This window comes from Phascolarctos cinereus, unplaced genomic scaffold (genome assembly GCF_003287225.1).
Source record: "Phascolarctos cinereus isolate Bilbo 61053 unplaced genomic scaffold, phaCin_HiC Scaffold_1;HRSCAF=81, whole genome shotgun sequence".
In the NCBI taxonomy this organism is placed as follows: domain Eukaryota; kingdom Metazoa; phylum Chordata; class Mammalia; order Diprotodontia; family Phascolarctidae; genus Phascolarctos; species Phascolarctos cinereus.
Genome location: NW_027555514.1, coordinates 242921648 through 242934785, shown reverse-complemented (window position 1 = coordinate 242934785; position 13138 = coordinate 242921648). Strand labels below are relative to the sequence as shown.

The 13138-nt window shown below is 35.8% G+C and overlaps 1 protein-coding gene across 7 annotated transcripts in view; it reads left to right on the top strand.

Moving 5' to 3' along the window:
• The window catches only part of OSBPL8 (oxysterol binding protein like 8), a 208459-nt gene that overhangs the window by 135509 nt on the left and 59812 nt on the right, over positions 1–13138 (top strand). For all 7 annotated transcript variants that reach the window (XM_078146351.1, XM_078146358.1, XM_020968855.2 and 4 more), the window contains one exon: positions 9941–10011. In XM_078146351.1, the coding sequence (XP_078002477.1) occupies positions 9941–10011 (71 nt within the window). The remainder of the gene's footprint in view (positions 1–9940; positions 10012–13138) is intronic.

The following is a 13138-nucleotide window of genomic DNA, read 5'->3' as shown; positions in this document are numbered from 1 at the left end:
AACTCAGGTCCTCCTGACTCCAGGGCTGGTGCTCTATCCATGCACCACTTAGCTGCCCACTGCTACTTCTTGAGGTTTTTGGATTTTGGTTTAGGGCCATTTTTTAAAAATGAGTATTTGGAGGGGTTTGGAGGAGAGCTCAAGCAAGTCACTGCTTTCATTCTGCCATCTTGGCTCTGCCACTGGTTTTTGTTTTTTTTTAAAGAAGCTGCTATTCATGGATTAGTTTTGCCTATGTTCTTTATCTAGGTAGACCCCAGAGAAAATAAATAGAAAAAGGACCCAGTATTATTTTGCTCAAAAGCGTAACACATTTTTGTAAAACATGTCTCTTTTTATTCTTACCAAGTAGATCTCAACCTGAATGCCATTTTAATTACAGCTTTGTGACACTGTTTATTCTGCTGTTGTTTCTAGCACATACTATTTGTTTATTATTTAAGACCACATGTACTCCTCTGTTTGTCCAGCCTGCTGTTGTATCATTTGGTTTCTTTTTGGATCTTAAAAAAATCATCAGTACTAGCTAGTTTTCCAGTGCTAGTTAGTGATCCTAGAAATAATTTTACTTCATGGTATATCTCTTAAACTGAATCAAAATAAGTACTTTCATCTTCGTAAATGTAATATGGAAATTTCCATGTTTCGACTCAAATCCAAACTTTCCCTTTTAGCAAAGAATGAGAGAGAGAGAGAGAGAGAGAGAGAGAGAGAGAGAGAACAAACCAGTTAAACGAAACTAACCAATACCTCAGATTTATAATATATTGTCTCGTACAACTGTAGTTACCCATTACTGCTAAAAGCAGGAAAGTATTCAGGGTGTTTCAAAAGTTTTAGTGGGGGTTTTAAGCTTTAATCACTTGAAACGTATACTTAGACTTTTGGCATACTTTCTGTTATCTCTTCTTTTGGGCCAGCTTTGGTCATTTTGTTTGTTTGTTTGTTTGCTTTTATTTTGTAGTCAGAATATATAATATGTAATTTTCCTGGTTCTGCTTGTTTCATTTTGAATAAGTTCATGTAAATTTTCCCATTTCTTAGGACTCTTTATCTTACAATGAAGTAAATATGGTGCCTTTTTGTTACTAATTTCTTATAGGTATGTGGAAGTATATGCTTAGTATTGGAATCTCTGGGTAGGGGCATTTTAGTCATTTTCTTCACATAATTCTTAATCTCTTTCTAGAATGGTTGTATAATTCCCAGGGTCTATCAATAATTCATTGGCTTTTCTTTGCACAACCTCTTCACTAGTCCTGCACATCATACAACAGCTGGCAAAAGGATTTTGAGCAGCCCGTGAAAAATGTAGAGAATATAAATAAAAGTAAAGCTGCCTTCCAGTAGTCACTATTATGCTCATCACATAACTTGGCAGGTAGGTTGCCTCTGCATATTCTCTCCTGTTTGTCACGTGACCCACAGCAATCAACCATTGTCAGTCTGTCTCTATTCTGAGAGGAGTGATTTCATGATAAATAAAAATCTTAAGTAATAAATGTAATTACTTGATATTAGTTGAAATTTCCTCCACTTTTTAAGAATATGGTTAATTTGCAAAATAGTTTAATAATTAATTATACCTTTACTTGGAAAGTGAGCTGCTAAAAACCTATCTGCTGCCCAAAGAAGTTCAGCCTATTTTTAATTTTGGTCCCTACCTACTGTCTGCTCTTCAGTACTAACCATGCCCATCTTTTGTAAGTTATACCACTTGATGTTGTGATTTATTTTTTCTTATTATTAGTAACTTGTAGCATTTTTTCATATGTTGTTAATAGTTTGCCCTTTTTTTCTTATTCTTTGATCACTTTTCTTTGATCACTTCTCTTAGAGAATAACTTTTAAAGACCCTTCTTTCTAATACAGATGTTCTAATAATACATAATGCTTGCTAGTAATGGAATACACATCTTTTCAGAGGAATTAAAATCATACATCACATAGAGAGTAATGGAAAAACACTCGATAGATGTAAATAAACTACATCATATTGCTAACTATAATTTATGTGTGAAAAGTGGCTTAATAGACTGATAATGCCTTCTATGCAGAGAGTGGAATAAGAAATACTCAGAAAGATGTATGACTGGAAAAGGAGCTGGGCTTTTCATGTATCAAACATAAGAAAGAACAGATGGACTGCATGGTGAATGTAATGTTGGTAGTCCTGCAGGAAGGTATGCCCTCTTTGGAGGCTTTTTGAGGATTAGAAAAGGAAGACAGGGATGGGCTGTAAACTGCGCTACTGGAGGTACTACCCACATTTCATAAGATCACAGAATCCCCAAAATTATGGAGTTAAAATATACCTCCAAAATCTTCTAGTAAAAACTTTGTACCCCAAAGAATCTCCATTACAGGGTGCTCAGCAAATGGTTGTCCATATTCTACTTGTAGATCCATTGAGGGGATATCCATGGCTTCCTAAAGCAACCCATTCCATTCTTGAATAGTTGTGATAATTAGGAAGTTTTTCTTGACGTCAGTCTTCACTTTGCCTCTTTTCAGCTTCTCATTGCTCCTGATTTCTGCCCTCTAGGGCCAAACAGAATAAGTCTAATATCTTTTCTGTATGACAGCATTTTACATAGTTGAATATGGTTATACTCTTTCTGCATCTTTTCTTCTTCAGGAATCTCTAGTTCCTTTAAGCAGTTCTCATATAACTTGGACTCAAAGCTCCTTCCCAGCTTGATTGTCTTTTTAGACAATGTCTTTCCTAAGCTGTGGTGTCTTGAAATCAATACTCAAGATGTGGTTTGACCAGGGAAGAGAACTACATGACCATAACGTCGTTATTCCTGGAAGCAGTCTCTCTTAATATAGACCAAAATCACATTAAGCTTTTTTGGACTACGCTTCAACACTGTGGACTCAGATTAAGCTTGTGATCCACTAAAGTTCCCAGATCTTTTTTCTGAAAAATAACTGTTTAACCTTTCCTTTCCCATCTTATCCTGTACTCACAAATTTGATTTTTTGAGCCCAAATATAAACTTTTTTTAAAAAAAGAATTATTTTTAGTTTTTAACATTTATTTCCATAAGCTTTTGAGTTTTAAATTTGCTCACTGTTCTTCCCCTCCTCCTTCTCCCCAGTGGTGTGCAATCTGATATAGGCTCTCTCTATATATTCATATTAAACATTTTCACTTTAGTCATCTTGTGAAGAAGAATTAGGACCAGTGGGAGGAACCTCGAGAAAGAAGAAACAAAACAAAACAACAACAAAAAAAGGAGAGCAGATAGTATGTTTCAATCTTCATTCAGACTCCATAGTTCTTTCCATATGAATCTTTTGGAGTTGTCTTATCCTTTCATTGCTGAGAAGAGCACATAATGTGGCTGTTACTGTGTACGATATTCTCCTGCTTCTGCTTACTTCACTCAGCATCAGTTCATATAAGTCTTTCCAGGTTTTTCTAAAATCCACCTGCTCATCATTTCGTATAGTATCATTCTTATAGTATTCTGTTACATTCATGTACCACAACTTGTTCAACCATTCAACAGCTGATGGGCATCCCCTCCAAGTATAAACTTTTAGATTTGTCCCTTTGAAATTTCATCTTATTAGATTTCTCCCGGTGGTCTAACTTGTCAGAGTCTTTTTGGAAACTAGCTTTGTCTTCCTCTTATGTTGGCTGTCCCTCTCAGCTTTATGCACTTTTGATCAGTATCTACCAAAGAAAATGTCATGGATAAAGAGAGTTCTTAAGTTATTAAGCTCACATATACTTAATTTTTTTTTTAGTGAATGAATGAATAAGCCTGGCTCTTTGTGCATGTATAAAACACAAAAATATTGGAATTTGTATTGAATCTATTTCTAACTAGAAGTGCAAGAGAATGATAAGAACTTGCATATCTTGTAGCACACTTTAGTAGATCTATGATCTCACTGATATCTTCTCTTATTCGGTATAGATTTCAGTCTGTTGCTGTCTCCTTTTGTGTGATTCTTGTCCAGATCCTCCCATATTTCTCATAAAGAATCTAACTAGTACTCTGAAAGCTGCCTTCTTCCTTCAGAAAAAATTTGAAGGATGCCAGTATAGCCTCTGGGCTGTTGATCTGCTAGTGCTGACTCTTGCTTGGCTTCCTTCGTTTTCTAGTTGTACTTGACCTTGATGCTTTTATATCACTTCTTACGCAAAGGTCTGTATTGGTAATATGCTTCAGTTTTCAGTATGCTTCACTGCATTTTTGTTGCTTTTTAGGTCCCCCCAATTTTGATTCTGATGATTTAGTAATATTCCATGATATGCAGCAGATGGAGCACTAGAGGGAGAATGTTGGTATTAAAAATATGTGCTATGACCACTCAAGTAGTTTGGAATTGTATTTTCAGAAGCACATTGTATTTTCAGAAAAAATAGACTCTAGCTCATCTCTGGGTTCTGGGTACGGCTTGTCCATCTGAAATGCTTGACCAAGGTATTTACACTAATGGACTGATTCTGTGGCTTTTTCATCCATTTATCATACTGTGAGCAATATGTAATCTATGTTGAATTGCTTTTTCTTATGTGTATTACTAGACTAGTCTCTTCAGGGATTGCCAGTCTCTCTGAGGAAGTCCAGGAATCAGTGCAGTTAGCATAATGTCATATTTAAAAGAGGAGTATCTGCAGAACCTCTTTATCCACAGAGAATCCCTCTGCTACTTAGACTTCATGCAGAGCATTCTCTAGAACAGAGGTATCAAAATGTAGCCTGTGGACCGTGCTGCCGACAACACTCCCAAGTATAGCCCAAACCAGATTAAAATGACTGGGAAATGTTTAGCAAAATAAATAAAAATACAGCAAAATATAGATAACATTACATTTTAAAACTGTGTCAGGATGTGGCAGGTAGAGAAAGTTATGCATGAATTAGTGCCTCCTGTTTCAATTTGAATTTGACACTATTGTACTAGGACATGGATGAACATCTTCAGTGAAGTATATCTTCACATTTAATATTTTACTTAATGTTGTAGAAGCTCATATATAACACATATAAGACCAGTGTCCATTAATATTACCTCTTTACAAAAAAATGTTTGTAACTCGATGTCTTCTCTACTTGAGCAACAAATTATGAACACAGATGACTTTAGTCTTATCCGGTACCATTTACCAGAAAGTCATCAGACTTTTACATTTAATGATCAAGATGATTGCTGCTGTGCTACATTTGAATTGGATATGAATAATAAGTGCTTTGCATCAGTAACTGTGGTTTTACTGCTTTTATGTAGTCCTCCCTCATTTTGTCAAGGTTTTTTTTGTCATTTATAAATAAAGATGATGTTGCCTATTTTTCTTGAGACTGTATAGTTTGCTACATACCTACAAGATTGAAAAATGGAAGTCCTGCATCTTAGTCCTCTGTACTTACCACAGTACTATTATCCTTCTCTCCTTCAGTCTTTATCTCTCCTGGCCCCAGAGTGGTCCAAGGTTAGGATTTCCATTGTCTTCTCTCTCAACCATGCCCTTGACCCCTAGACCAACACTTCACGTGGAAAAGCTAGTCACAGGAGTCTTAGGTTCTGAAGGGTTCAGGTATTTAGAAATTGACTGGATGTAGGAGATGAAGAATTGAGAATGATTCCATTGTTTTGACTCAGGGTAGCAATAGAGTGGTACCACCACAAATGGTAATTGAGAAGTCTAGAGGAATAGTTGGAATCTGTGGAGAAGAAGACATGCTTGCTTTTATAGACCTTGAGTTTGATTTATGGCATCTTGGTCTTGTTAGGCAGGAAGTTAGAGATCAGATAAGAAATATATTTCTTGTCAGAAAGATTACTTCTTGGGTTCTAAGATTCTGTTGTCATCTGTTGCCTGTGTTTTATTTTGATGCCACACTAGCTCACGTTAGTGTTAAGTTTGCATGTGCAAGCAAACTAAAAGCAGGGTATATTAAAATACTCCTTTCTGTTGGTATCCTTTTGAAATTTTTTCCTAGTTAAACTGGAATATTTGTCTTTCCTTATTTTACCTGCCCATCTCTAGTACTTAATGTCAGTTCACATTTTAATACTTAATTATATTAAATTTTACACTAATCTTATGCTGTCTTAAATTGTTCTTTAATTGTGTCTTTGTGTTAGCCTTTCTTTTCAACATCATGACATCCATAGACTTCTTAAGATGGGGATCATGATGCTTTTGTGCATAACATTTTTCTTTGTGCTGTTCTTGTATGGTTTGTCCTTCATTCTCGAAGAGGACCATGACGTGACTTAAAATTGAATTGGATTTGAGTGAGGGAGGGCTATGCAAAGTCACCAGCCTCACTTTCTCCTCCAGAGCCATCTGAGTCTAGTGGCCAGAGATGGCCCAGGATGCAGTGAGAGACCTTGGCCTTTTTAAGCTGAGGTCTTTCCAAATTCTCACTTTGAGTGAGGTGATGCCCGTTCAGTGAAGAGGCCTGTTTAAGAAGTGAGTCAAGGGATGACCCCTTTAATAATAATAATAAAAAGAAAATCATACTGGGAGGGGAAGACCCTCAGGATATCTGTCAAAAGAGAAACAATTACTATGTACATTCACTCTGAGCCTGGAGGGCCCAAAAAATTACTATTAAGTGGTGCTTGGCAGAGACCTATTGTAGTCTAATCAATGTGAGCCAAAGTAAATTGGGTTTAAGGTGTGGTCTGTAAGAAAGAAATCTAGCTAGTAAAGCCCAAGATAGTTTCAGCCATCAAAATTTGCCTTCCTTTGGGCACAACACGCTCAGGTTAGGGCATGATACCCCATGTGGGGGTGAGAGAGGAGAGGAGAAGAGAGGAGAGGAGAAGACGAGCTGAGTTGCCCAACTTGAACTGGTTGACTGGGTCCCGAGCAGCTTGGACTACTCACAGGTTGTGGTTTGTCCTTTATTTTTTCTTTCTTTTCTTTCTTTCTTTCTTTCTTTCTTTCTTCCTTCTTTCTTTCTTTCTTTCTTTCTTTCTTTCTTTTCTTTCTTTCTTTCTTTCTTTCTTTCTTTCTTTCTTTCTTTCTTTCTTTCTTTTCTTTCTTTCTTTTTTCTTTCTTTCTTTTCTTTTCTTTCTTTCTTTTCTTTCTTTCTTTCTTTTCTTTTCTTTCTTTCTTTCTTTCTTTTTTTGTCCTTCTTTCTTGAAGAGGACCCATGACATCAGAAAGATGATGACATGACTTGCAATTGAATTGGATTTGAGTGAGGAAGGGCTGTGCAAAGTCACCAGCCTCATTTTCTCCTCCCTAGCCATCTGGGTCCAGTGGCCAGATAGAGATCAGGATTACTAGAGATGGCCCAGGATGCAGTTCTGCTATTCTTATGTGTATCATGTTAACAGACTTGGTTGTGTGTGACATATCACAAGTTGGGAAAGTTGTATGAATGTAATGAATTCCAGATCAGATATGAAAATTACCCAAAGGTCTCACCTCTCTCTAATTGCAGAGTTTGTGCTTTTTAGGCTGGTCATCTTTAAATCTTTAAACAACAATGAGAAAATCCCAAGGATTCCATGGATGCTTTGGTCTTTGGCGATCCACTGCTGAACCTGAAGCATTCTGTCATTTTTTTGTGCACTTTGGGCCTCAGGGACATGGTTAAAAGTAAATCAGGCTGGGTAGCCATGGATGGCTTGTAATCATTTGAGGGAGTATCCAGATTGATAAATTCATGGATGTATTGGAATATAATAGATTGTGTCTTTTAATAAATGATGTTAGTTAATGGTTGAGATTTTTCTTTTCTTTTGTTTGGAAGAGGCGTTTTATAATTGACTTTTCCCTCCCAATTTTTAAACATTTTTATTTGAAGTTTTGAGTTCCAAATTCTATTCCTTCCCCCCACCCCAAGATCGTAAGCAATCAGATATAGGTTATACATGTGCAATTATGTAAAATGTTTCCTTATTAGTCATTTTGTACAAGAAAACTCAAATAAAAGAAAAAAGTAAAAGAAAGTGAAAAATAACATGCTTTAGTCTGTATTCAGTCAATATCAGTTCTTTCTCTAGAGATGGATAGTATGCTTCATCATTAGTCCTTTGGGATTGCCTTAGTTCATTGTATTGCTGAGAAGAGCTAAGTCACACACACTTCTTTATCGAACAAAATGTTGCTGTTACTGTGTACTGTAGTCTGCTGGTTCTGTTTACTTTAGTATGCATCAGTTTGTGTAAGTCTTTCCAGGTGTTTCTGAAATCATCCTACGTGTCACTTCTTATATCACAATAATTTTCCATTACAGTCATATACTACAGCTTGTTCAGCCATTCCCCAGTTTCCAATTCTTTGCTATCACAAAAAGAGCTGCTATAAATATTTTTGTACAAATAGGTCCTTTTCCCTTTTTTTGGCTGTCTTTGGGATGTAGACCTAGCAGTGGTATTGCAGTATTAAAGGGTACACACAGTTTTATAGCCCTTTGGACATAGTTCCAAATTGCTCTCCAGAATGGTTGTATTAGTTCATGACTCCACCAACAGTGCTTTGGTATCCCAGTTTCCCCATGTACCCTCCAGCATCCAACATTTTCCCTTTTTATTATGTTAGCCAATCTAATAGGTGTGAGGTGGCACCTCCAGTTTTAATTTGCATTTCTCTGATCAATAGTGATTTAGAGCATTTTTTCATATGACTATATATAGCTTTGATTTCTGAAAACTGACGGTTTGTATCCTTTGACCATTTATCAATTAGCAAATGACTTGTATTTTTATAAATTTAACTAAGTTCTCTATATATTTGAGAAATGAGGCCTTTATCAGAGATATTTGTTGCAAAATTTTTTCCACATTTTTCTACTTTCCTTATAATTTTGGTTGCATTGGTTTTGTTTTTTGCAGAAACTTAAATTTTATGTAACCAAAATTATCTATTTTAGATTTTGTAATGCTCTCTGTATCTTCTTTGGTCCTAAATTCTTCCCTTATCCATTAATCTGATGGATAAACTATTCTGTGTTCTTTTAATTTTCTTATGGTATCATCCTTTTTGTATAAATCATGTACCCATTTTGACCTTGTCTTGGTATATGATGTGAAATGTTGGTTTATACCTAGTTTCTGCCGTATTGTTTTCTAGTTTTCCCAGAAGTTTTTGTCAAATATTGAGTTTTTGTTCCAAAAGCTTGGATCCTTGGGTTTATCATATTCTAGAATACTGTGTTCATTTACGATAGTAATTTGCCCCTAATCTATTCCACTGATCTACTACTCTATTTCTTGGCTAGTACCAGATTGTTTTGATACAGTTTGAGATCTAGTATGGCTAGACCAACTTCTTTTGCATTTTTTTCATTGATTCCTTTGATATCAATTTTTGTTCTTCTGGATGAATTTTGCTATTTTTTCTAGCTCTGTAAAATAATTTTTGATAGTTTGATTGGTATGGCATTGAATAAATAGATTAATTTAGGTAGAATTTAGTAATTGTCTTCTTAGGCAATGACTTTCAATTTACTATATTAAATTATTTTATGAGGATGACTAATTTTAAAAATGACCAACACCGGAAAAATATGCTTAATATGAATGTATAAGTAGAAGCTATATCAGATTGCATGCCATCTTGGGGGGGGGCAGAGAGGAGAAGGAGGGGGAGAAAATTTAAAAACTCAAAATCTTATGGAAGAGAATGTTGAAAACTAAAATTTATGATTTTTAAAAAATTTAAAAAATAACCAATACCTATCTAAATGTACTGAAAACAGTTTTATGTAGATTTACTTAAGAAGCACCATGGTGTTGTAAACAGAGAGAGGTCTGGTCCTAAAGTCAGGAAACCTTAGTTCAGGTCCTGTATCTGACATACATACCTATGACCTCAGTCAGGTAACTTAAATTCTTTGTGTTTCTGGTAGCTTCTTAAGAGTATAAGTTATAGAGTTAATCTGGACCAAAAATAAAGATTAAAAATAAGTAAATGTAGCAGTATAATTGTATTAATAATAATAAATTTCTTTTTAAGGTTTTGAAAGAGGAAAGGATGATCTGTCTCAAAATAGAGAAGAAACATCACATTCTATGTCAAAAAGCAAGGTAAGTTTTCTGTTGTCCCTAAAAGCATTGTTATGGTAGATTTTGCATATAAAAGATGACAGCAGTAATATCTATGTCAGTGGCCAACTGATATTATATAGGTATGTATCAATTGACATGATTTGGTTTGTGACATTAAAAAGACTCATACCATAATATGTTTCCCAAATGGCCATTAAATCATTCCAAATCATGTGAAGATACAGTCTCCTGAAGCAGCAGCACATTCTAGTTTTTGGATAGTTCTAATTGTTAGGAAGCTTTTTCTGACATAGCATCTCAGTTTGCCTCTCTGCAACTGCCACCAGTTTCTTCAGACTTTTACCTCCGGGACCAACCAGGAGAAGTCTAATCTTTGTTCTTTGATAAACCTGCATAGCTGTCATGTCTTCTCTAAGTCTTCTCCACTGCAAGCTAGAATCGGTTTTCTTCAGTCAGTACTTGTTTGTCACAGTTTATAGGTCTCTCATCATTCTGGTTACCATCTGGTTGCTCTCCTAAACTTCATGTTCTCCAGAAACTCATCATCCTGTAAGATTAAATCAACTCTGAAATTCACACCTCCTCGCACCCTGCTCTTGGGTCCTCTTTCTTCCTCTGATTGTTGAAGGTGGAGGGTGAACATAAGCGAGCTCTTGCCAGATTTTCTATAATTTAAGGAGAGTGCCCAGCCCAGTCACTTCATTATTTCCCACTCTAGCTGCAGGACTTCATCATGCCCGCTGTGCTAGGTATTCCCCCCCTTCACTTTTCTTTCCCCCTCCCCTTGTTTTTCAGCTTCATCTTGTATGTGGCCTCCCCTATTAGATTGTGAACTTCTTAAAGGCAAGGACTGCCTTTTTGCCTTTTATCACCAGCATTTAGCACAGTGTCCGGCACATAGTAGGTGCTTAATAAATGTTTATTGTCCATTGAATTGCTCTTAATGCCTTCCTAAACTGTGCCCCATACAACTTGAGATAAAAATGTTGGCGTGGATGGACCAGGGCAAAGTCTCTCCTTGGTTAGGACTATTATTTCCCTTGTTCCGGCTACCATTCTTCTATTAAGTAGCCTAGGGTTTCATTAGCTTTTTTTTTTTAAACTGTCATGTTGTATGACCTGTTAAACCTTTTTGAGCTTGCAGTTCACCAAAATCCCTAGGTCTTTTTCAGATGAACTGCTACCTAGCTGTATCTCTCCTATCTTGTGCTTGAGAAAATGATTTTTAACTCACTTGTAGAATTTCTGTTGAGATCTTTTTGTTAGCTTCCTCAGTTTACTATAAAAATCTAACTCAAAAACCATAATCTTGCCTGAGACATTTTGTCAGGGTGGTTATGAAAATCAGGGGTATATTGTGTTTGTGGCATTCCCCTGATTTTCCAGTGTAGTAACACAGTCAGAAAAGAAAATTAGATTTGTATGTTATTAACCTGCTGTTGATGAAGTAGTGCTAGCCTTTTGTTATCATTGTTTCTCTATCGGCGCTTCTTAAACTGTGGGTCACAACCATATGGGATCACAACATGCAGTTTAAGAAGCACTAAAGGGTTCTCAAGTAGAAAAAGTTTAAGAAGCCTTGGTCTAGATGTTCACAAATCATTCCTTTAATAATTCTAAAATTTTTCCAAGAATTCAAGTCAGACTATTTAGTTGATTATTTTATAATTTCATATTCCATTTTTTGAAAATCAAGACCTCATATGCCTATCTCCAGTTATAGCTTCCATTATTCCTCAAAGATCACACTAGTGGCTGAGCCAGTCATATATACTAATTCTATTAATACCTTGGGATATGGTTTGTCAGGATCTGGTAATGTGAATTCTTTTAGGATAGCCTTCTTCACTTATCTTCACTTTCAATTCTCTATTATTTTTTGTTCTATATATTTTACAATTTGAATATAATTATTTTTGTAGAAAAACCACAAAGATATAAGAGTTGAATAGTTGTGCTAAGCTGTGAATAGTTTTCTAAGTTGTCCATTTTTATCTTCTCATATGCTCTAAGCAGTGGTCCTATCCCTACTTTAATCTTTATTTTGCCTTTGATATGCGTTAAAAGTTCTGTCCACATATAGAATGTCCCAAAATTCTTAGCATAGTTTAAAGTGAAGGCTTTTAGGACACCTTACATTTTCCTTTACTTTTGTTGTAACTCTTAGCTCATGTTCCTCACATTATTCTTATATGTGTGTATATATATATATATATATATATGTATATATGTATACTCACACACATACACACACACCCGCACACACGCACACACATCGCACTTTAGTATTCATTGTCAGTAATCTACTTTTGCGTCCTTTTTTTGTATATATCCTTTAAAATCTGAACTGGTAATTGAATTCTTTATATGTCTGTATCAGTGTTTTTTAGGCATCTCTCTCTTTTTCATCATAACTATTTGTATTTGTGTCAGATTTCATTCTTGAGAGCATTCTATCCCTCTTGAGACTACTTGCCTTATAGAAATTATACCTTTAAGGGGGCAGCTATGTGGTGCAGTGGATAGAGCACTGGCCTTGAAGTCAGGAGGACCTGAGTTCAAATCTGGCCTCAGACCAAACACTTGACACTAGCTGTGTGACCCTGGGCAAGTCACTTAACCCCATTGCCTAGCCAAAAAAAAAGAAAAAAAAAGAAATTATACCTTTATCTTATCTAAAATCTTTTATGTCTGTACCCTCCAATTTGGGATCATTATCATCATTCACCTCTATATAGGAGGTTAAGGTTTGCAAAGTACTTTGCATATAATATCCTCTTTGATCCTCCTAACAGCCCTGAGGAATAGGTATAATTATCCCCATTTTACAGATGAGGTCATTGATGTTCATAGAAGTTAACAGACTTAGCTTTCAGCTAGAAAGTATCAGAGGTCAGATTCAGACACAGGCCTCTTCAATTCTAACTCCGTTGCTCTACCTACTATGTCACACTGCTTTTCAGTATCAGGGCATGCCTGGATTTCCCCTACATTTCTGTCATGAGTGCTAAATTGAACAGGCGTGCTTTCCTAAATTTCACATGATTTCTACTTTGGCAACTAGTTCTTTGTTATTCTCCATTTCAGACCTAGAATTACGGCTATCTCATTGTTTCTTCCACATTTTGGCAAATAAAATGATCAT